We start from the raw sequence: 23,684 nt of genomic DNA on the forward strand, positions 1-23,684 counted from the left end.
AAGTTCAGGTACTTTTTTGCAGTAAAAATTATTTTAGATCATTAGGTTATGGGTTCATTCGTGTATATTAATATTTTTAAGATTTTGTATCTAACTAGCAGTCTAATTTGCAACATTAGACTCACCTAATGTCGTTTTGGATGGTTGAAGGCTATGCTTCCCATGTTGTTAACCCAAGTAATTAAGCATTGGACTTATATATTTCTGTGCTTTTAATGGATAATTAGATGCAAAAGAGTGATTGATGTTTTTCTTGTTCAATGTTATCTATGGAATTGCTTTTATGTTTTTAGAGGCAGACACTAATTACTCTTTTGCATTATTAGCTAGCTTTCCCATTGGGAATGGGGTCTTAATTATATGACAAATCTAAATGACCATTTGAGGCTTTGACCATCTAGCAATTTATATTTATAGACACAAATAGACGTAATTGGATGTCTGACAATTAAGACATAGTTTGCATATATACATGAGATTCATTGAGATTCAAGAGTCTGATGATAAGTGAGTAAGAGCCCCACAACATCTGTCCCCAAGTAAAAAATTGGGGGATGAAACATTTTTATGTTTTTACCATGTTTCTTTTGGATGTGAAGTGATGGGTTATAATATATAGTCCAAAGCTAAAAAAGTAGGAAAACTTTAGTCACACCCCACCTTTTATTAAAGACACCCCAATTTGAGTTGACCATCCCTTGTAAAACTGAGTTGACGGGGTGTCTTTAGTAAAAAGTGGAGTGTGACTAAAGTTTTCCAAAAAAGTAATGCACAAAAAAGCCCACAAACAAAGGAATAAGGATGCTACTTGGTCCAGATCAAATGAAGTTAGAAGTTCGGCCCAGTCTGAGTTAAAGAGCAACTCCCATTGTCCCAGTTCAGAGCTTGTTATACTTGGCCCAATTAGTAATGTCATTAATCATTAATCATTATGAACACTTACCAAGTAGCCCGGCCCATCTGATGTCCGGACCCAACAAGTCTCAGCAGAATAGATTGTAGCCCGGCCCAGCAGTGGTCCGTTCATGTGGAGAGTAATTCGCTACTTGTTGCTGGTTCTTTGGAAGTGCTTGTATTCCACATTTTCCACTACTGTTTGAAGGCTTAATCTTTGATTTTCTTCAATTGAGTTGTTGCTTTCCAGTGAATGATTTTCTTGTCGAAGGTTGGGGTTGGGGTTGGTGTTGAAACTTGCCTTGGTTGGATCTGAGTAGTTAAGTTGGTTCAAGTTTTGAGTGATTTTGCAATTGTGCTCAAAGTATTCGATGAATTGCCGCAATCACTTGCATATTTGGAAATTTCAGTTGATGCTTCTTTTATCTAGTCCTTCCTACTTACAATATATAAAGGGTACAGCATAATGATACAGATACTGAAGAAGGATGATAATGGACAGCTAAATCAAACCCATCTCTTACTGACCTTCACCTTCAAACCTTGCTTCATGTGTAAAATTATGGATGTAGCAGGGGTGACGGTGTGTGCTTCCACCACTTCAATATCATAGTTGTAGACCATTGCAGCTGCAACTAGCTTCATTTGCGTGAAAGCCACTTCTTTCCCAAGACAAGTCCTGGGTCCTGCATTGAAAGCCATGAACTTGTATGAAGGCTCATGTTTTACACCTCCTCTCTCTAGAATCCATCTTTCTGGCTTAAAATCCAAGCAATCCTCTCCCCATATTGAACTCATCCTTCCCATTGAATACAGAGAAAATATTATTTTCGTCTTTGGATCGACCCTGTGCCCGCTCGGAAGGATATCTGGTTGGAGAGGGTATTTGTGTTGGAATGGAACTGGTGGGTACAGCCTTAGTGTTTCACACAGGGTTGCTTGTAGATAAACAGACTTTCTTAGCTGCTCCACGTTGAACAGCCTCCATTTTTAAGCTTCAGAAGTTGGAAGTACTACTTCAAGCTCTTCTCTAATCTTGTTTTTGACTTGTGGGTTCCTTGAGATTAGCCACATAAACCATGTGAGACCAGCACTAGTGGTGTCCCTGCCTGCGAGCAGGAAATTGATGATGGTATCTCTTAGGAACTTTTCATTTGATTCTGATTCTGCAATCCCATTTCCACTAATGTATTTTGTGAGCAAGTCGACGCCCTCTGCAACATCCCCTCTGCCTTCACTGAGGGAGCCTTGTTTATCCGTATCCGTTTCTTTATTTAACTTGTTCTTCTTCATTGATATAATCTCTGCTATGATATTATCAAGTGTTTTCCAAGCTTGAGTAAGTTTCTTCTCCTCTCCCATTCCCATCAATCTCTGCAACTTCCATATACTTTCTGGCACGACATGACAATAAAATATTGCTTCCTCTGCAGTGTCCATGGCAATGGAAAAAGGTACCATTGGAAGTTCAATCAACAAGCATTGCGGGTCATAGCCGGTGGTAAGCAAGCATGTAGCATCAAACGTGAACCTTTGAAATAGATCTTGCAAATCCAAGACAAGGCCATTCTTGACTACATCTTCCAGGACAGGAATCAGCCCGTCTTGCACCTTACTTTGGCTAGAACTCACCAAGAAATAGGAGAACTCTTGATGATTAAGCAAAGGTCGAGCGATTTTCCTCTGATTCTTCCACAATTCGTAGTCCGAATTGAAGATCCCATCGCCCAAAATATCAAACATTTTGTTAAAGTTTTCTCCTTTTGGGAAGTTGGAGAAGTTTGAGCTCATTATGCAGTGGACATTATCTGGGTCTCCTGTGACGAACTTGTCCATGTTACCAAAGTAACCAAACCAAGGTCCTTTCAGCGCAAAAGTGCACCCAGTGAGCTCCAAGATTTCTGCACACCAATCATGAATCCGGTGAACGTTGTGAAGCAGCGCCGGCAGCATACCCACCAGAGCTACAAGAAGATATAATAAGGCCATGACCCAAGATTATTGCTATGCTTGTAAAACCTTAGCAGTGACCATGCATTATATACAGAAATCATCGGAAGCTTTAGTTGGAAAAAAGTCTTTGTAGTTAATGAGACCTTGATTTCAATTAGACTTTCTTCCAACTAAATGGAGTTCACGTGGCATGCTTAATCTTGATAAACATATCATAAAGGAAACTAGGAAACTAAGTTATGATAGTATAATCTAACATACTGCCAACAAAATCCGCAGCAAATCAGCTTCTTCTACCATTCGTTTAGATGGTGACGATGTCCATATGGACAAATAGAAATTAATGTCAACTTGAGTACAGCAATGTGATCCTCATCAAGTTGGTGGACAGAACATATGTTTTCCATAATAAAGCAAGCTTGGTTCTGCAACCAAAAGAAACAGGAGCATCTCTCGAATGTCGTCACCCTTCAAAATAGATTGATAGCCAAATTACATGTAGCTTTTCACATCACAGATTATCATCTGTACAGGTACTTCGATAAGGGGAACTTTAGGCTCCTGGCTACCTATATATTTATGAAAAACATTTAGTATCAACTAAAATGAACGTGATGATATCAGACTAAAAATTAGCATCTGATTACTCCAAAGGTTACCTTGAGAGCCAGCTCTTCAGATACTGTAGAATGGTACCTAGTTGTACCCTCTAATGGGCAGCTTCCTCCTTTGATAATAAAATTAGCATTGCAGAGACTGGATAATTGCAATAAAACATCAGACATAGGTAAAATACTCCCTGCCTCAACTCTTGATAAATCATCTCCTTGTTTCTCTTCCTCAAGAAAACCTTCTGCTACGGATGTAATACATTGAAATATGGCTAATAACCTCTCCAGTGGAAAAGTTCCAGGCCCTTTCATTAGTAAATCTTGCTCTGCAATTTCTTTATTCTCCAGCGATTTTCCAGATGCCCTAAGGAGATGGCATAAATGTTCAAAGAGTGCAGCAATAAGCTTGACCAAATCAATTGAAATCACTGTTATCGAGTCTTGGGTATAGAAGAATGTGAAGATATGCAATATACGGATAAACAAAGTCTCCAATCCGATGGTAATGATGGTTGATTTATTTCAACAAAATCGCAACAAAAAAGGCAATTGTATAGCAAAACATCAAACCAATCAACAAAAATTTTTTTTACTAGTTTCTGAATGCCACTTCTCGTGCTCCATATCTCCCAAAGTAAATCACTATTTAGGTGGAGATAGACCAGAGCCAAAAAAAAAAATAGAGAGTGCAAAGCAGTACTAAGGCCATCCGTTATACAGAAAGCAAAACCAAAGCCTTGACCTTGAACTTATACAACAAAAATTGTGCATCAGAATGACATTGTACTTACTTTCTCTTTCGTTTTCGACTATCAGAATCACCCTTTGGATCAAATAATGATGCATCAAGAGTTGCTGGGTTTCTGGATGCCAGGAAAGCTGAAATTAGAAGATACTTTCCAGAAGTAGACATATGAAACTCCATCTCATCGAGATTTCCACAACTTCCTGGTCTTTTTATACTGCCCCTTCCCTGTGTCTCTCTGTTGGCTTCAAGGGAAGGCTGAGATGCCACCTGGAATACCTCATTCAAAGCTGGAGCGATATGTGACTGAACATGACCAAACAACCTTCTCTTCATTTCTTCATTGGGAGCAACCATTGGATCACTTAAGGGTTCACAATATTTCTTGAATAATGATGAGAATGCAGTAGATAATTCATCCAGACGTCTTGTAACTCTACAAAAAGGTCTAAGTACAACACTGTTTGACAGAAAAAAAAAATATTAATGAACAAAATAATGTAAGCAAAAATTCTGCCAGGAGACAAAGCATCATCATTAGGGACTTACTCAAAGAAGCAGGAATAGAGCTTCGGGTTTGCTTGATTTCTCAGGAAAACTTGACGGATATCATCTTCTGTATAGTCAGGAAAATAAAGAGGGATAGGGTCTAAATATCCCATGTTTGTATAATACGCATCAGGTGAATAACTGCTGATGAAGATCAGACCAATATCAGGCATTTTTAAGACATCATACAGATTAAATAGAAAAGGTAATAAATTGGAATTCTTATCCCACTCTTGAATAAGCTCCAAGTTATCAAATACCAAGTAGATCATCCTTCCATTGGCACGTCCTGCTGATTCACCCAACTTTGATTTTCCTGGCCTCCCCTTAAGATTATTCATGGCATCGACCAATGCTTCACGGATCATATTAACAAAATCAGATGGCTTTTCACAGCGTTTTATGCTCAAGTAACCATTAGCTTCATTCTTAGTGTGAAGCAACAACTGATTCAAGATGGACTCGAATAAGATCCTGGCACTATAGCAAGTACGGCAACTTGAGTAAACAAAAGGGCGGTTAAGATGCCTAAGAATCTGAAGAGTGACACTGGTTTTTCCGGTGGAAGCACCTCCATAGACAAAGATTGGGAGCATGGGAGAATTCAGGGGACCAAAATGGTGAAGGAGTTCAAGAATCTGAATTTTTCTAGCAGGAAAACTGGATAACAAATCATCCAAGTTAAGAGGCTCCCCTCCACACACAAGGCCATCTATTGTAGGGGAATGGGACTTACATGGTTTCATGTTTTCAACTGCATTGCTTCTAGTGGTGGCAGAAGAAGAACACCTTGCTGCTCTTCTGCCAATTTGCATTCCTTCCTGTTTTCAAGCTTTAGATGTACCAGAAATAAAATTCAAAAGCGTGGTTTCAAACTGCAAAAAGACAACACTCATGCAATCCCACGAAGGTGCCCTTGCCCCCATCAGCCTCCATGTAGTAACGGGCGTATTGGATGCACGCCTCTTCCCCGACAGAATCAATCTCTTGAATCTGTTCTTCTGGACCATCATGGACGAAGCTTGAAAGTCACAAACGCGAGAGAGGTGAAGTCCCCAATCGCCAGAGTGATGGCGAAGCAGAGAAGCCAACTTGCAATAAGAAACAACCAAAATTCATGCACCGCAAAAGAATAGAGAGTAGTGAACTACCCCAACAACCCGTGAAGAAATAATAAAATAAAAACAATTGAAAATCCAAACCTTGTCGCCATCATGGATACAGAGGCCCGCGAAGCACCTGACGACGAGCAAACCCTAATCGACGGCTGAGAGAATCTGCAAAGAGAGAAGATTCCTGTGATGAGAGAGAAACAGAAATATTAGCAGAAGACAGAGCTGGAAATAGACCCCAACCCAATCTACCGTGCGAAGTCGGTACATGAGAGGATGGATGAAAGAGGAGATGCGTGCAAGGAAGAGGTAAGACTGGAGTCATCAGATGAAAGGCTATCAAAATAATCAAATGGTCTGTATTTGCACACATTTTGATCACCGACGAAGGCACGAAGCCCATACGTTAGGTAGCCATGAGAGCCCAAATCTCTTAAATGAAATTTTAAAACGTTTTAAATCTCAAAATACATGTTAGTTTTTAAAGACGATAGTGCTAGGTAACCTATGTAGTGATAGCTCATGGCAGCCTAAGTCTTTTAGATGAAATTTTAAAACGTTTAACTTTCAAAATATATGTTAGATTTTAAAAAAAAATACATATTTAGAATTAGCACATAAAATTCTTTCTAACAAGATTCATTGTCTATGAGTTTTATCAGGTAAATTTTAATTCCATTATTTTTTTTAATGGAATTTCAAAAACAAATGAATTCAGTACTAAAACAATGAATTCTAGACTGTGTTTTAAAAAATAATAGAATCTATATTAAAATAATAAATTTTGGACAATGAATTATGAGATAAAAGAGTGGAAATAAAACTATTTTGTTGATTTAATCAATGGAATAAACATGTTGGACTCCCACGAGCTACATGTCATTTTCGTTTTAAAAAAATTACATGTTCAGAATTAGTACATAAAGATCAATTGTCGATGCGTTTTATTGAGTAAATCTTAATTCCATTGTTTTTTCAATGGAATTTCTTAATTCCATCGTTTTTTTCAATGGAATTTCAAAAAAAAATGAATTCAGAACTAAAACAATGAATTTCTAAATTTTAAATAATTAATTATGGGATAAAAGAGTAGAAATAAAACTATTCCATTGATTAAATCAATGGAATAAATCTGTTGGACTTCCTTGGATTATCAAACTGATGGATTACATATCATTTTTGTAGGAAAAAAACCTGGGACTCACGCCCAATTCTAACAATTTTAAAGGAAAGTATAGATAGATAGATGTACATGATAAGTTAAGATAAGAGGGTGGGTGAATGGAGGCTGTCAACAATACACGACAAGTATCGGAAAGTGGAACTAATATTTACACCGCAAAGGAATAGATGGGTGACTTAGGATTGGGGCATTCGAACCAATTGGGAGTATGTATTTTTATAGAGTTTTATTAATAGTTTCGTGAGCCTACCCACTTCTGGGTAGTTCCTTGGTCACAAAAAAAAATGATGTTAAGGTTAGAAGATTGATTTCGTGAGTTTGTCCATTTCTGAGTGATTCCTCAGTTACAAAAAATGATAATGTTATGGTCGGGAGTTTGAACCATTCGGAAGATTAGTTACATAAGTATGCTCACTTGTTGGTGATTCCTCATTCACAAAAAATGATACAAGCTAAGGTTAGAAGTTCGAACTAACTGAGAATACAGAAGACAATCTCTGGAACATGCCAAACCCTTTGAATGCGAAGTACAGAGGACAGAAACACATCATGCGTCCTCCCTGTCCTGCCAAACGATACCTTTCGTTATTAGTCTTTGTTGTCCTGTTTTTCTTGGTCATGGCATTGACGATAGAGCAAGACATTAATTATAGGGACCAACAAGTCAATAATGCAAAATTATTGTCTCCACTCTCTAATTTGAAGTCACAAGTGAACTTTATTTGCCCGTAAAAAGGTTTCGTAAGGTTAGTTGATTATCTTTTCGATCTTAGGATTTTTGGTTCTAGAGTGCAAGAGTTCAAACCAACTAGTCAGGTCAATCCTGCAGCGTGGTGCAAATTGTTTTGACATCCCGACATTTACGCCTACTTAACTGAGTGTCGATTATTCTGACGATCCAAGGTTTGTTCACTCAACTGTGACGGATATGCTCGACTTGGTGGTTCCTCTATTAAAAAAAAAGAAAAAGAAAAAAGAAGTTGATGAGTCAAATTTAGATTGAATCATCTGGCCAAACAAGTCAGAAGATCGAACACAAATCTGTTCATGGCCTTCAAGTTTCTCCTTTTGCAGGCAATAGACTGCATTCCAGAGGACGGCATATAATGTGAATAAGGCCAAGTATACAACGTACAATTAGTTAGATATGAGTTGGTAACCAGGCATAAAAACGTACATAAACGTCATTACATGACATATAAATGTAATTCTCAGCCCGCAATTCAAAGGGAAGAGAACAAACTCAAGCTAGAAGTAGAATTCTACAATTCTACAAAGTCGCCATTTGGTTACCAAGCTGGCAAATCGCAATGTATGTACATTAATAAGCAAAGCACAAATCCTCCATTATTCATATGCTACGCGCAGAATGGGAAGAGCCACTTCCGCTGCTGCGATTTGAGTGATCTTTCTTCAACATAGCCTCCAGATTCTGGAAACACTTTAGTGGTCTCACCTGTACATGTTGCAAGAGACACAACAATTGAATAAGAAAAAAAAAAAAAAAAAAAAGGCCACGTCTATATGAAGTGTTGTAACATAGGAAATTGGAATGCCTCGGATGGTTGGCCAAGCAAAAAACAAGAAGAGCTAGATCCCAACGAAAATGGAGCTAGCTCATCTGTTGGAAGTAACCACCCAGATTGCAACCACTACTCTTTAATCCTGGAGAGAGCTATCATAGCAATGCAGAGATAAGGTTGTATAGCCCTTCCCCAAGCCTACCTCAACTACAAGAACCTTCTGAATGAGAGTTGTTTAACACATTCTTTAATGCTACTCATATATGAAATTTAGAAAACACAGTTAGATTAAGTTCTCTTGGGAAGAACGATAAGCCATTTGGTACAATTTTTTTAGCACAAATGCTGAATGTCATACACACGCAATAACAAGCCATAGCCCACACACAGAGCGCGAGAGAGAGAGAGGGAGCAAGAGAAAGAAACCTTCCAATGCCTCCGGTTACTAATACTTTTGTGAATGGACTCCAATCTTGTTATTATTTGCCTGAATGTTGGTCGCTTTGATGGGTTCTCATTCCAGCACTCTTCAATCAAACTGTAGCAGGATGTTCAAACTTTTAGTTTTCAGACATGCGACACTAGAAACTAGAAAGCTTATAATGTTTCTGACAGAGACCAACTTTTCTAGATAGCCTACAAGATATCTGCCTTCGAAGAACATCCTCTTAGCAACGAAAAAACAGTCAAAGAATCATGTGATGTCTATGATTCAAGGGAAGAAAGAGGATATAAATTTTAAAAAATGAAAACTGATTAGTTCCACATAAAAAGTATCAATGAAAATGCTGAGTCCTTTCAGCAGGAATGAGCATGAACTATTTCTCAGCTTAATTAGTTCAAAAATCAATTAAGAATAACAACAAAAAAGTACAAATAGCCCCATAAACAGCTTCCAAAACCGTGCTTTGTTGTGCTAAAGCAATAACCAAACACTATTTATTAATATTCACCACCATCACTATAGGAAGAAACCTCAAGTATAAAAAGCATACTAAAAGGGACTTACTCTTTAAGTCCATGAGCATAATACTTTGCTGGAGCTCTAAAAGGTGGACGCTTTCTTGCTGCATATACTTTAGGAACTTCAATTTCTTGTGTTGCAGAAAAGGGCGGACAGCCTTCAATCATCTAACGTACAATCATAAGATGTAACAAGAAAAGCACGGTCAGTCCCTCATGATAACTTCTCCAATCATCAGAGAAGGTTCCTTTCCCAAACAAAGAGAAAGAAAAGGGAAGCTAACGACTTGCACGATCTCTCCATGGAGATTGTACAACAAAAGGTTTCCAATCTTTCATGATCACATATCCCCATTCATCTCACAGATAATGATTCATTAGAACCAAGTTCATATGATCCTCAATTGCCAATTTCTATTATCCCTGTTGGTAGAATATACAAGCCCTGCTACTTTCAACAGTTTCCATATTTTTCAGCCATTGAAATCCATAATATGTGAAATTATTGCTTTCACTAACAGGCTACATGAAATATATGAATCTAGTTACATAACACAATCTACTGACATTTACAGCATCAATGAGGCTGGGACAGAATTAATCCAAATCAGTAAGATTATAGCATGCTGCAGATACCATAGCTTTTGAATATCAATAAAGTGACAATCTAATATCAAATCTACGTGAAAAAATAAAATTGAACGTGCAAGTTTTAAGAAGTAAAATATTTACCTCCTGTAGAATTAGAGAAAATGAAAACACATCCACTTTGGTATCATATTCTTCATTCTTGAAAACTTCTGGTGCCACATATCGGCCTGAATGACAGAAGTATAATCAATTACCATTTTAATTTGAGAAATCTACCTCATATACAGATGAAAGCAAAGTCATCCAACAATACTTTTCTGTTAAATTTTCAAAATAAGTGGCACTCATGAGATTCCTAAGAGTACTTACACGAGGTTTCATGGCAAGTTAGAGGCTTATCTTCTTTAACAGTGAGCAGCTTGCTAACCCCAAAGTCTGCAACTTTGAGATGCCCAGAATCATCCCGCAATATATTTCTGTTATCTTGCTCATTAGAAACATAAAATAGATGTTGCAAATTTCAGAAAAAATGAAGGAGCCAATGAATTTTCACAGAAATCCAATTATAGCCTGTGATATGTATGTCTACATGTCAAGCAAAAGCAAACCAAAGTTGAAGAAGAAATCTTACGAAGGCTCAAGATCACGGTGAATTATAGCCGGCTTATTCTCATGCAGATAGTTCATTCCCCTGCAACAATAAAAAGAAACAATTAAAACCCTTTGAATTCATGCTGAGAGCCTAGAAACCTAGATAAAACATGTTCATCCACCAAGCACGATACATACACCCACAATTAAGCATTAACTGCTTACTTTTCTCAAACCCGCATAAGTTAAATGCCAATACAAGCTAACAACTAATAAATCATTCTTGCAGACAGAACAGTCACTCATGTGTGAAAAACTGAACATGTTAATGATTGTTGGCGATGCACATGTTTCTGAATTTGATTAAGATTTTCTTCAATGGCTTTAATTATTTGAGATTGGTGATACCTCTTCAAATGAAAAGTAAATATCTAATCATCCAAAACTCTTCAGAAGAAAAGATTTCAGAAATGTATAATTAACTCCAAACATGAATATAGTAAGATGCATTTCCCATGCATAATAAAAACAGTAACAGACCTTGCGATATCAAGTGCAAATCTGACAGCTATTATTGGTTTTAATGCTCCCTTCCGATTCAAATATGCACTAAAATCTCCCTGCGACAGAAATAAAATAATAAATACTTGAACAGACAGTTTTCACCCATAATTTTGATTGAAACAAAATAACCTTTATTTGTGAAGAAACAAAATAAATAACCTTCAATAAATGATGTAAAACAAACTCGTTATAGGTTTCATCATCTCTTATTTATCTTGATATATCTTTTTCCTTTTTCGAATGTGGATTGAACATCATGTTAGACATTGTTTTTGTGCTTTAGTGGAATGAGGAGTCTAGGACAATATGATATTATTCATAACCAAGTGAACATAGAAAAACAAAAACATTCAGGCAAAGGTGAAAATCATAAGGATTTGGAACTTGAAAAGCAACTAAGGCAAGTAGTGGGCAGAGGCTGGCATCTTTATATGAAACCATATTCATCCTTTTCACTTACCACAGGAAGACCCTTGAAAAAATCACATCCATGCAACCAAGTACATATGGATTATGAAGCAAAATTCAGAAAGTACAAAAAAACAAAACAGGAATCAACAATACATCAGTGCCAAAATCAGCAGTTAACCAACAAGTATGGATTTAATATATAGCTTTAATACAAGGGAAAAATACGCAAAAACTTAAACAAGGAAACATCAGACAGAACAAACAGAGACAGTCTGAATATATGGAAGTACCTTGGGTAAATATTCTGTGACAATCATCAATGGACTACTTTGAGTAACAGCACTCAAAAATTGGACCACATTTGGATGCCGTATCTTCTGTAGCAATGCAAGCTCATCCCTAAATGCTCTCCTGAACGAAACCAAAGGCTTTAAGGAATAGAAAAGTACAATAAAAAAGGCGACACTGCAATACAAAATATTTTTTAAAAAAATTCAAGAAATTGAAAGTTGCTTTGTTAAGAACCACATACACTTTATCGTCATTAGAAAACACATCCTCCTGAAGCTTTTTAACAGCAACTTGAGTTCCACGCCATGATGCTATTTGGAAGGTCCCCTGTAATAAAGATCACATCATTTGCTAAACAAATAAAAAATGTAAATAAAAAAATAAAAAAGCTAACAAGACCCCAAAGGAAAAGATATAGCAGCACATATCATCAAATTTGCTATAATAAGATATTTCAACCCAAAGAAAGACATCATACGTGATGACCATAGTCTTGGCGATGTTAAGACTTAAGAAACTAAAAAAGGGCCAAGGAAACGTGAAGCAAGAGTGCAATCCACTAGTGATGACTTCTAAACAAATACCTTTGTTAATTCCACGCTGTGGGTAAAATCAAGCTCCTTAGGATCAATTTCATATTCTGGGACTTGACGTGGATGTTTAACGTGCATTGATGCCATCTACAAAGTAAAATCATGTAAAACAAAACATAGCCAAAGCGTAACAGACAAACAGACACAGTAATATACCAGGTTGGTGATTCCACTAACATAATAGATAGCTAACAATTTCAAACCCAAGTATGATATAAGCTCATACCAGAAGTTTTGCACCATGTTTTTCCAGGAGTTTGATCACATCGTTCTTCTCATAGTGTATAGCATCGGACAGAGGCTGTAAGAAAATGAGAGTCAGTAATTTAGATGAACCCCACTTCATGGAGACAATATCTTATTCAGAAACCAATTTTTCAGAAAAATTCGATTATAACTGGAAGCCCATAATGCCAAAGAATCCTTCACTGATCAAAAATAATATACCTTCTTATCTGTGTTTCTTATACCTGTTCTTTCATTAAATTTTAATACATGGTTTCAAATAATCATTTCAAATTGCATAGTAGAATTATTTGTCAATTGAACGATCAATGAGTCCTTAAGCAGTACTTCATTCACTCTTCAAGCAGCATATATATCTTAATTCTTTAAAGACAAAAGGAAGACAATTAGCTTTTAGTCCAAAGACCACGCAATTTGCTCATACTGAAAATTATAGTTTTAGAGAGGCCGAAAAAACAGTTGTAAGAAATTAGAAACCAAAAGAAGTCAATCAAACAGTACGAGAGAATCCAAATTACCGTGCTGCCCCATCGATCTTTGGGGTCGACGAGCGCACCTCTATCGATCAACAAGGCAACGACATCCGTCAAACCCTGGCAGGCAGCAACGTGAAGCGCTGTTCGGCCATCCATATCCCGAAAATTAGCGTTGATTCCTGAATCCAGTAGCTCCCTGATCCCCTCCACGTCGCCTTCATTTGCCAGATACATCAAACGCAATCCATCAACCTCCTCCTGCTCCTGATCTCCATCCACTCCTGATTCCTCACGGTGCCGTTCTGGCGCCATTGAAGACTGCTTCCCTAGCGTGAACCTCACTGGAGCCTTTGTATCCATTCACAAAGATCAAATCTGTTTTTCACACAATGAATAAACCCGAGCAGATCAACAATGTCTCCTGATCTGTGAATAACTCAAGAATCAACAAAATTGCCGCAGTTTGAGATGAACCCCAATTGCACTCAATAATGAGACCTTTAAACCCCAACTTCCGAACAATCAAAGCTGATTTAGCTTATATATAGACGAACTGTAAAAGAGGATAGAATTCAGAACGAGCAAGAGAGGAAGGTTCAATGGAGACACTACTTGAAGGGAAGCGGGGTTTACGAGTCCTGTTCAAGGTTTCAGGAGTTGTCGTTGTGGGTAGGGTAACGTTGACAATTTCGAAAGGGAAGGCATAAGGAAGCTGGCGCGTCAAGGAGCGCGTGAGAATGTCCAACACGGATTAGTGGCGTAAAGGCAGCTTAGTCAAGCATTTCTGACTAAGATACGCCAGGGTGTTAAAAACACCCCCATGACAGTATAGCAGTAGCATGAACGCATGATGGCTCATCGATGGTGGCGCCGACGAATCTCGCCCTTTTTTGTTAGGATACTTTGTGATTAGCCAATTACCCGTGAACACGTTGATGTGCACGTGTTTTGCCGTTTTTGCCGTTACTGTTGTGGGCTAATGGACACGGAACACGCTGGATATATGGTTTTACCGGGTCTTTGGTTGGTCTGAATGTGACTCGGGGTGAGAAAAAAAATCGGTTTTTTTTGATTGGATAACATCACATGTTTACAAAATATTTATATGCTCAGATCCTAACGCAGATTGAATTTCGAACATACTACATTGACCAAACCCAGATGGCTTTAAATCCGGACAACAATCTAATACGGATTAGGATTCGAACAAGTAAATTGCATAAGATTTTTATGTTTAGACCCGAACTCAATTTTAGATCGGATAAAAATTTTGTGTTTGGACACAGATTTGAACATATAACCTATGTCCAAATTTGATTTAATCAGAGTTGTATAAATTTGGTCATCCGAACCAGACAGAGTTTTATCACCCCGAAATGTGATGAGTTTCGGGTTTTTGGGTATTGTCTTCCAGATTCTTCTTTCTCCTGTGGAGAGATGGGTTTCACCTGTTTCCTTTGTTGTCAACGCTTGAATTAAGGCTTTTTGTATGTCAGTGTCTTGATTCCTTTCCAGCTATTTGTTTTGGGATAAGATAAACAGGTCAATAGACAAGAATGGTTCAGCTCCAACTCCTGTGGTCTTATCAAGGAAATTGCAATGAAAACCTTACCAAAATGCACAAGCTTTCTCCTTTGTGATGATCTTGAAAAACCCACTTGTCCATTCAAAGTAAAAGTAACCGTTTTTATGTTTATAATAATATTCCTAATCCAAATTGGAAACACATGTTTATTTGATCTTCTCTCTTTTCATGCTGGACAGTGGCCGGCAGCCAGCGGCAGCCGGGGGCTAGATTTTCAGCCACACCAAACAAGGTTTAAATATTGAGGAAAAGAAACCCACATCAAAGACATTGAAGCAAAACACAATAAACAATCATTTAACTGTCCCTATGAATAATTCCACACTAAACTAAGCACAAGAAAAATAATATGAGGAATCATGAAATTGGGTTAGTTCTGGATTCATTCCATGGAGGGTATTCCTGACATCTCTGACTTGGCTTGTGGGATCGTGCATATGACTTCAGACCCGCTTTATTCATTGTACCGACAAAGGAAGCAAGTGGCAATAGAAAAATATAACGCAGATAAGATTAATCTGAAGTATGGAAAATTGGAATTTGGAAATAGCAGCACAAACTATTTAAAGGAATTGACTTGCGGATGGGAGTTTTGACAAGTAATTGGTAGGACTTTCTTGCACTAATCGTTCCCTAACCAGTTTCTGCTTATTATATACATAGAGCCAATGTCAACACTGCTAATGGAGGATAAGATCACATGTAAAGCCAGTGCAATTCATAGCAGACATCTGACCTTCTTGGGTTTTAACAGCCCTTTTCCTTGTTCTCACCAAAAGCCTACCAAAATCAGATTCAACATCTTACATCTCTAAACAAATAAGACTGGTTATAAAGTTGGCATGCATATTGTTGTTTAAGAAAATCATTTAGCCGGCACCCTTTTCCGTTAAGTTCAAGGCCAATGGGGACAAGTTTATTGAGTCAGAGACAATCTTTGCCTCTAAAGCACGAATTCTAGCGGAGAAACTGAGTTTAAACTTACATCGACAAAGTGGCCGCTGGGACAAGTTTTGCCTCTAAAGCTCAGAACCTGCACTTCTAATTTTATCTTAGCTACAAAGTCAACCAGTAGTTCTTTTATCATGATTGTGGCTTACTGGTAGCATACCTGACAAGGACTAAACACTCCACCTTAAGTTGTCCGAAAATCATTAGAGACAGAGAAAAAAGTAACCTTATTAGTTTCTAGGCAGACGTCTATGAATAGAGAAAAAAAAATCATTAGGGCAAGACTACTTATGCACTACTGTGAATGCAAATATCTTCATTAGTTCTGAAGAAAACAAAATACGACAAACATCATCGGTATGGAGCATCTAAATGAAACCCATATCTATGTACAAGTAAACACCATATACATTAATAGATATCAGTCTTATCAGAGCATGAGCATTAGTGGAAAGTATAGTATGGTGGTGACAAACACCAATTACATAGTCAATGGCAGCCAAAAGAAGCGCATAGAAGTTAGCAAGCTTTATTAGCAACAAGAACTGAGAAGACATTGAACTAATTCGGGCTGAGACTGCATTCAGCAACCTTCTCCCAGGATTTGAGAGTTTTGTCCTCGGTGTCTGTCTTATACAATGCTAGACGATTTATTGGGAAGCTAAGGCCGTTAATGCTCTCGTCCAGAACATTAACTTTTTCTTGAGCATTCTTCTTTTCCTCATCTGACAGATCCCCATACAGGAGACTCAGATGAGGCATGTAAGCTGCAAAATTGGCCAAAGCTAACCATTAGTGGACTTACTGTTGTTCATGACAAGGAATTTCCTGATTTATCTAGAGAAGTATGAAAAGAAGCTTCTTTTTTTCTTTCTTTTTCCAAGAGCATTGGGGTGGTGATCTGCAAAGATTAATTCTGAATAGCGAAGAGAAGTCACTTGGAGATCAAACATCTTTATCAAGAATGATATTAAAACGCTATATTTTTCACCACATGACCAATAAATCCCAGGGTCCTATACACAAGTTTATCTATTCCAGTACTATTTATGGAAATTATCGAAAACATTGCCAAAAGCTCACTAGGGTAGCTATACAATACTCAAAATCTTGTCACTTAACGAATTCAATCATAGCTATGGAAATTATAACAGAAAACCAGGAGACAGACCAACAAGCAATATTTGATTGGCTTCTTAACAAAATCTAAATTGTTTTTACCATTGTAAGAGTTCCAACAGATTTATTATCCCATTCATGCACTTAGAAAACTTCTTCATAGCCCATAATCATGAAATTTCCAGCTTAAGGAACTATCTGCAATATTTGATTATGCTCGTAACTCTAAAAGTTATTGACCAACTCCACCAGTAAACCATTGGAAAAGGTTCACAAGCAAATGCTACAGCTTCCTGATTTATTTGCCACATGCCCCTATTATACTTCCAAGTCTAATTTACAAGGGTAACATTCAAATGCTCTACCCCTCTTAAGAAAACCAATACTAGATATTTTCAATTGGCTCATATGAGTCCATCTCTTCTTCAACAATAACTGAACTCTCAGTTTCTACGTTAAACTATTCCCTCACAAAAGACTGTGACCTTAGCCAAGCAACTTAAACAATCTATAGCAAGCTTAAGATCATATTTCAATAGTTTCACAAGAGACTGACGTATACAGAGTCTGAAATATTTACTACAATTTAAGATGGTAAAGATTAGAGAACTCTGAACAAAGACAATAGACAAAGAACTCACTTGTCGAGCTCTTGTAACCAAAATGTCGGGTGCAGTGCACACTAGCTTCCACTACCTGGAAATCCAAATAAATAATCTGAACTTACTAATCATGAAAGTACAATAGAACTCAAAAGCCAATAGTGCACTGAGACAGTTTAATTTCAGGCCAGTGAACAAAGATTAAAGAATCAATATGCCGTTCTTGAGCCATTTGAAACCCTAATCTAAACCTCCAAGTGAAATTTTTATTGAAAGCACAAAGAATAGAATAGATTGTGCAATACCTCAGGCGTGGGATGAATTAACAAATAAACACACTGATAGAAGAAGGTCCCTGTAGCCACACGATCAACGGTAGCGTCGTACGCCTTGAGCCCTTCACAAGCGGACCTGAACTTGGTAATCGCATCATCAGGTGTCAAGTTGATGGCCCCCACAACCGTGATGTGGGGCTCAAATCCGGGTCCGCCGAACTCCGACCTCAGGCCATCCATCAATTTCTTCAGCCTAGCGGTCACCTCCTCCGGTGGGATTGCCCACACCGAATAAACATGTTTTTCCGCTTCAGAGGGATTCACTGGAGTGGTCTCAGGTGCGACTTCCATGACGACGGTAGCACCGACTCATTGCCGGATCGTGTTCTCAATAAATCTACCAACCAGCGGAGAGTGGCGATCCGGTTTCACATGGGCCTTTTGGCCCATGGTTCCTTCTCATAAATTGCTTCAGCTCGGCCTAATGAAAACAAAAAGAGCCCAAACTCCAGTCCAGCCATTAGTCCAACTTTTTGAAATTGCAGCCCTAATGAAATGCCTTAAAATACCAACACTACCCCTCCAATAAAATGTTCGGACGTATTTATTTTTAGATAAGAAATTCTCAGTCCAACGGCCACTTTGTAACCCCTAAGCTAGGATCGCACCCTCACTATGCGACATGCCTAACTGAGGTGAAGCTCTGTGAAGAAGTATCGCAAGGAAATATGCTACCAATTGGAACGAGTATTGGGAGCAATTGCGCATAACTCAACCGATTTCCTACGAAACCACCTCTCGTTGACAATTATTTTCCTATTGAACGAGCTGAAAATATCCTGGTCAACTGAGATGGCCCCTTTGCCTACCACTTCAATAAAGTTAACATGCGTCACCTCGAGAACCCCAAGTAACGAATACACTTCAGAGCACTGAGTAGCACTCATTGTGGAACACGACGGAAAATAACATTAATTAATCATTTTTGATATATATTGTGGAAGTAAAAAAGAAGATGGAGATGAGTAATGTGTTTGGTATATGTTTACATCAAACCGGTCAAAAGAGGTGATGAAAGGCCAACAAAATCAGCCGGGTCCAACCTTAATCCATGGTGCTTTCGTAAGCGCAATATTGGCATCCTTTGTTTAGTGTTCCATTTTCTAGGGGGCGAATATGAATAAAATAAGCATGCATTATGGGTAATCTTCTTCTTCTTCTTCTTTTTTTTTTTTTTTTTTTTCCCTTCTTGATGTTAACTTAAACCACTTTAATTGAACGGAAAGGTTAATGATATTCTAAATTAAGGATTTTGATTAATAAATTATGGTGACCTCAATCTTTTCTTTTCTTTCATTTTTTGTCCCCTAAAAAACAAATCATGTTAGTTAGGAGTATTGTTTTATCACAATCTCACTGACAATACATATAATAGATACTTTTCCATGATATCATAATCATAAGTCTTAGGATGCCAATGTTTTTTGTCCGAGCTATCCCATATGATGAGATAGACGCACACGATTTCATATGGATCAATCGCAAAACTCATATACCCTTCCATATGGAATCGTGCGATTCCATTTCAGTATTTGGAAAAACTGGGACAAAAAAATATTGGGATCTTTTATCATTTTTGTTTTTAAGATACATCGTACTAGATTTATACATGGATATGAAAGTTTTCAATAATTATGCAACTAGAACAAGGAAGATTTTGAAAACAAAAAACAAGTATCTTACAATATAATCTTCAACGATCTCATGAACTTTGAATAACAGTAGGAAATTACAGACCATAATAAAATTTGATAGCATAAAAAGAGAAAAAAAGTAGTTCATATTTGTTTTCATCCATTTTTCTTCCCCAGACCAGATGGTTAGTACCGGACTGATTTTATCTTTCTTATTTGGAGTAAGTCTTGCTGTCCTCATCGGAGGCGGCCGGAGCGTTTTGAGGTCTATATTTGTACCTCTTAGCAACAAACAAGTAGATGCAGAAGTTGATGAAGCTAAGTATTGAAAGCAGCCCGTAGAAGAGGTCTAAATGGTTCCTGTTGATGTTGTCGCCTGCTAACCAGCCTCCACTTCTGGTTATTCCCTTGGTGGCGCTGTTCACGATGTCGATGAGAATGGAGCTACCATAGTATCCGAGTGCCATGGAAATCCAAAGGAAGCAAGTAGAGATGGATTTAAGACCTTTTGGTGCCTCTGAGTAGAAGAATTCCAAAAGGCCAATGTAAGTGAACAAGTCTGCAATGCCAAATATGAAGTACTGAAATGATAGCCAGAAAGTACTGATTGGCAATGGAGTCACGCCTGGGATAGCATCTAGGAGGTTGTGGTCTCGTGCCACGCCTTTGCGTTTCACTTCCATTATTGCGGCTGAGGCCATGGATATACAAGACAGGACAAGGCCAACGCCTACGCGTTGTAGGTGAGTGATGCCTGTTGGGTGGCCTGTGATGTTTCGTGCAAAGGGAACGAATATTTTATCGTAAACTGGTGCGCTAATGATCATGAATATGAGTGGAACGATAGGCAGTGAGGCTGGCGGTATGTTAAAAGAATTCGTGAGCCTTGTGTCCATGGTTCGCCCTTGTTGGACTGAGAATGTTTGAAGCTGAGCTAGACAAAGTGTCATGATAATGGTGCAGCAGAAAACTGGGACCATTCCAAGTAAGATTTTTGCGTTTTCGACCTGGGTGACCCTGCATAGTTTCCATGGATTAGGAGCTTCTGGTTTCTCTAGCTGCCCTGCAGGTGTTCTTTGGATAGCAGCTTTGTCCAGGAACCTGAATAGAGTTTTGACAGAAAGAGTGATAAATCAGGTTTCAAGCACTTTGAAATATAGCTTTACCTGTGATCATTTCAATTAAGGCATAGACATCAAACCGGAAAACGTCTCTGTGAGGTAGAAATTCTGTCTCCACTGCAGCTTCTTTGTCCTTGTTTGTCTCATAAAGTTCTGAAGGATCTTTTGGGAGTGCAAGATTTCTGTTACGTATGGCTGCGACGTAAACCTATTGAAAAAGCAGAAAGAGCAAAGAGTTGCTTCATTTCATTTCATTTCTCCTAATCCTTCACTTACAGAAGAAAAAACTACACACACTAACCTGAATAATTTCAGTGATGGCACTAGATCCTTTAACAACATGTATGCGAAAGAGTGGCAATCCAGCAACAAAGATGACCAAACCGAGGAGTAGGGCAATCGTACCGATCCCAAAACCCCAGTCCCATCCTTTATTATCTTGAATCCACACAATAAATGTTAAACTGACTGAACTACCAAGGCATACAGCCATCAAGAGAAAGTTGAAGTAGCTGGACATCTGCTTGACCTCGTTTGGGTCGGTTTCGTCAAACTGATCAGCACCATGTGCAGGCAATGAGGCTTTAATTCCTGCCGTGCCAAGAGCAAGCATGTATAGACCAAAATACAGGAATGCCGCGTTACCCCCCATAAGTTTCTCACAATGAGAATTTGGATCAAAGACAATACAAGGAGCTGGCCTTAGTTTGGGGTAGTGAGCTTGTACTGTGAGCAGTGCTAGTCCCTGCATGAAATTTTTGCAGCAAGAATACAAGTTAAGTTACTAATGAATTTATACCAAAGTCATGATTTGTTAGAAGCATATTTACCAGAAACTCTAGGAATCCTGAGATTAGAACAGATTTGACTCTGCCAAGATAAGTGTCTGCGAGGATTGCAACCGGTATGGAGAGGATGTAGCCTGTTCCCAAGTAGTTGGTTAAGCTGTTGGCTGCCTCAGCTATTTCAAGATGCATATCAGTGATGAAATACGTCACCAAGTTTACTGCCAGGGCAATAGTTGCCATGCTCTCGAAACCAAACGTTGCTGCAACCAAAATCCAAACAATCACCACAAACTCAGGTTACCAAAATCAAAAGAAGAAATAGCCAATTTTTAGCATACCTAGTGTAAGTGAACCAGTCCTCATTCCTCCATGCTTATTCCTGATAGCTTGTCTTCCCTTCCAATCTACCTTTCCTTCAACAAACTCAGGCTTCTCCTGCAAATATAAGAGAACAAATTCAGATTAAATAGAAAAACATAAACTTCATCCTGAACTGTGAAAAATGAAGATGAGAAGAACAAAGAAGTACCATGGCTGCAAAGGTCTGTCTTTTGGGTGCCTAGTACTATCGGACTCTAGAGATAGAAGGTGACTAGATTGGCAAAAGGTAACATAGGGCCTTGTATATATAAGGGTGTGAGGGTGACCTTGTCAAGTGGTAATGACTGCTTCTAATGTGCTCATTTGCATCTGGCTTGGATGATTGTAACCGCATTTTTCACTGACAACTGCCGGCTACGAAAGAGAGATACTCTATTGGCAGCATCAAAACTTGGTCAAATAGGAAATTATATGAAGCTAATTACATACCGACAGGAGATTACATACGGTGACAAGTACATATGATTGACAAGTTTGATTATGATAAACATTACAAACAGAAAAAAAATAGTGCTTTAGTCCAGAAAAACATGGCTGATCCTTCACGGGTCCGATCGTTTTGGACAGAAGTGTCTGCCCTTTTTTGTTCAAGTAGCAGTCACTTCTGCAACTTGTGATCATAATCAAGTGAATGTTAGCTAGCTGAGAACAATATTATTTAACCAAATTCCCCTTCAACAGAAACCATTGTTATTGCTCCAAAGCAAACGTGGTCATTTTCAGTACTGTAGGTCCTCCAATAATTCGCAAAACAAGGTATTATGTTTCATTATCAACCAGAATAAAATACAACGTGGACCCTTCGATTTAGACAGAATTTTGCTTAAATTTAAGGATGCTGCAATGTCACATGCTACATTAGTAAACATGTTGCTGTTGAGCTTTGACATTTTTGTACTTTCAGAGTTCCCACTTATCTTGTCAAGAAAGATGGTTCAGAAATTATGAAAAATAAGACTCACCTGTAAATGTCGTAAGCCTGATGTCTGAACTCCTGCAGGATGTGTCAATCCGAGTATTATTATCCAATAGCTCGACTATAAGAAAGTCAGATGAACATCTGCAAAAACGTGCCTCATGCACAACGGCTTAACAGTATTTTTCCTAGAGAGAGATTATTTAACATCCGTTTCCATTGCATTGCTGAGAGCACCAATTATGGTGGTCCAAGTAGGATTTCAATACAGAAGGCTTAATGGAGCGAACTTTTCTTAATAACAAAATAGTTTAGCTTAATGGAGCAATATTGTGGTAACAGACTGGACCAGATGGACGGTTCCATATAATTTGCTTTAAAAAGAGGGGAAGAAAAGTTGAAAGTAACTCTCATGGAGGGGATAAGAAGATGGACTTGAACCTGCAATAAAGAAGTAGTGGAACTCTTCCACTAACTACACGAATTTTGACCCTCCGTCCAAGTTCGGGAGCATTATGCACGAGAGATGTTTAGCCTTATTTTTTATCAGCAAAGTACTAAACAAACCATCGTTCAAACTTAACCAATGTCTCTTCAAGTAAATAACATAATCCTTTCATGTATTACACAATCAACCTCATTTTACAACACAACTCAATCGTTCAAGAAAACAAATGCAATGATCCCTGTCCATGAGAACATGAAAATCACTCTATCTATTGATTAAACAAGTCTACCGTCACCGGTTTGACAATATAACTGTGTGTTTTAATACATACATGATACATCATCAAGACACAGAAGATCACAAGATAAATAACGAGGTGGTGACTCTCAACTAGACAATACCAAGAACAACACTGTTTACAAGGAAAAATCAACCAAAGAATTAAAAAGATGGAGCAAAAACTTGTATTAGATTATTTATATATATATGATTTGACATGACCCAATCC

The 23,684-nt window shown here is 38.1% G+C and overlaps 4 protein-coding genes and 1 pseudogene across 6 annotated transcripts; all 5 read right to left on the bottom strand.

The window, feature by feature from the left end:
- Window positions 1-1,261: 1,261 nt before the first annotated feature.
- On the bottom strand, window positions 1,262-2,917 carry LOC119998634 (annotated as a pseudogene).
- A 121-nt stretch (window positions 2,918-3,038) lies between these two features.
- Window positions 3,039-6,197, bottom strand: LOC119998621 (origin of replication complex subunit 5-like). Of its 2 annotated transcripts, none has more exons than XM_038845962.1 (6): window positions 6,117-6,197; window positions 5,955-6,029; window positions 4,753-5,843; window positions 4,250-4,663; window positions 3,507-3,822; window positions 3,039-3,416 (listed from the first exon to the last, which is right to left on the bottom strand). In XM_038845962.1, exons 3-6 carry the CDS (start codon window positions 5,565-5,567, stop codon window positions 3,369-3,371), a joined length of 1,593 nt encoding a protein of 530 aa, XP_038701890.1. In that variant the 5' UTR covers window positions 5,568-5,843; window positions 5,955-6,029; window positions 6,117-6,197; the 3' UTR covers window positions 3,039-3,368. The 2 variants fall into 2 exon arrangements, with proteins under 2 accessions (XP_038701890.1, XP_038701893.1); XM_038845965.1 differs by having other exon boundaries at window positions 6,108-6,185.
- A 1,909-nt stretch (window positions 6,198-8,106) lies between these two features.
- LOC119999608 (integrin-linked protein kinase 1-like) lies at window positions 8,107-13,969 on the bottom strand. Its single transcript, XM_038847279.1, has 12 exons — window positions 13,339-13,969; window positions 12,801-12,875; window positions 12,566-12,661; window positions 12,223-12,308; window positions 11,981-12,101; window positions 11,256-11,335; window positions 10,756-10,815; window positions 10,494-10,600; window positions 10,266-10,351; window positions 9,580-9,701; window positions 8,997-9,108; window positions 8,107-8,503 (listed from the first exon to the last, which is right to left on the bottom strand). The coding sequence occupies exons 1-12, from the start codon at window positions 13,654-13,656 to the stop codon at window positions 8,399-8,401; spliced, it is 1,368 nt and encodes a 455-aa protein (XP_038703207.1). The 5' UTR covers window positions 13,657-13,969; the 3' UTR covers window positions 8,107-8,398.
- A 2,249-nt stretch (window positions 13,970-16,218) lies between these two features.
- On the bottom strand, window positions 16,219-18,235 carry LOC120014163 (cyclic phosphodiesterase-like). Its single transcript, XM_038866106.1, has 3 exons — window positions 17,859-18,235; window positions 17,593-17,647; window positions 16,219-16,599 (listed from the first exon to the last, which is right to left on the bottom strand). The coding sequence occupies exons 1-3, from the start codon at window positions 18,177-18,179 to the stop codon at window positions 16,394-16,396; spliced, it is 582 nt and encodes a 193-aa protein (XP_038722034.1). The 5' UTR covers window positions 18,180-18,235; the 3' UTR covers window positions 16,219-16,393.
- Window positions 18,236-19,563: 1,328 nt separating this feature from the next.
- LOC119994385 (protein NRT1/ PTR FAMILY 4.5-like) lies at window positions 19,564-22,864 on the bottom strand. Of its 2 annotated transcripts, none has more exons than XM_038841238.1 (6): window positions 22,775-22,864; window positions 21,770-21,866; window positions 21,474-21,691; window positions 20,945-21,388; window positions 20,724-20,851; window positions 19,564-20,623 (listed from the first exon to the last, which is right to left on the bottom strand). In XM_038841238.1, the coding sequence occupies exons 2-6, from the start codon at window positions 21,792-21,794 to the stop codon at window positions 19,735-19,737; spliced, it is 1,704 nt and encodes a 567-aa protein (XP_038697166.1). In that variant the 5' UTR covers window positions 21,795-21,866; window positions 22,775-22,864; the 3' UTR covers window positions 19,564-19,734. The 2 variants fall into 2 exon arrangements, with proteins under 2 accessions (XP_038697166.1, XP_038697158.1); XM_038841230.1 differs by lacking the exon at window positions 22,775-22,864 and adding an exon at window positions 21,961-22,586.
- Between the last annotated feature and the right edge of the window lie 820 nt (window positions 22,865-23,684).

This window comes from Tripterygium wilfordii, chromosome 1 (genome assembly GCF_013401445.1).
Source record: "Tripterygium wilfordii isolate XIE 37 chromosome 1, ASM1340144v1, whole genome shotgun sequence".
Lineage (NCBI taxonomy): Eukaryota > Viridiplantae > Streptophyta > Magnoliopsida > Celastrales > Celastraceae > Tripterygium > Tripterygium wilfordii.

Coding starts and splice junctions, on each gene's coding strand:
- LOC119998621 (XM_038845962.1), bottom strand. CDS start 5,567: ATGCAAATTGGCAGAAGAGCAGCAAGGTGTTCTTCTTCTGCCACCACT. Junction 4,664..4,752: donor CTCTATTCCTGCTTCTTTGA/GTAAGTCCCTAA, acceptor TCTGTCAAACAG/TGTTGTACTTAGACCTTTTT. Junction 3,823..4,249: donor AGTCGAAAACGAAAGAGAAA/GTAAGTACAATG, acceptor CCATCTCCTTAG/GGCATCTGGAAAATCGCTGG.
- LOC119999608 (XM_038847279.1), bottom strand. CDS start 13,656: ATGGATACAAAGGCTCCAGTGAGGTTCACGCTAGGGAAGCAGTCTTCA. Junction 12,876..13,338: donor AAGATCGATGGGGCAGCACG/GTAATTTGGATT, acceptor ATTTTCTTACAG/CCTCTGTCCGATGCTATACA. Junction 12,662..12,800: donor AACATGGTGCAAAACTTCTG/GTATGAGCTTAT, acceptor TTTACTTTGTAG/ATGGCATCAATGCACGTTAA.
- LOC120014163 (XM_038866106.1), bottom strand. CDS start 18,179: ATGGAAGTCGCACCTGAGACCACTCCAGTGAATCCCTCTGAAGCGGAA. Junction 17,648..17,858: donor TAATTCATCCCACGCCTGAG/GTATTGCACAAT, acceptor TTGGATTTCCAG/GTAGTGGAAGCTAGTGTGCA. Junction 16,600..17,592: donor TGGTTACAAGAGCTCGACAA/GTGAGTTCTTTG, acceptor CCAATTTTGCAG/CTTACATGCCTCATCTGAGT.
- LOC119994385 (XM_038841230.1), bottom strand. Junction 21,692..21,769: donor GACTGGTTCACTTACACTAG/GTATGCTAAAAA, acceptor TTTTGGTTGCAG/CAACGTTTGGTTTCGAGAGC. Junction 20,852..20,944: donor CCATCACTGAAATTATTCAG/GTTAGTGTGTGT, acceptor CTTTTTCAATAG/GTTTACGTCGCAGCCATACG.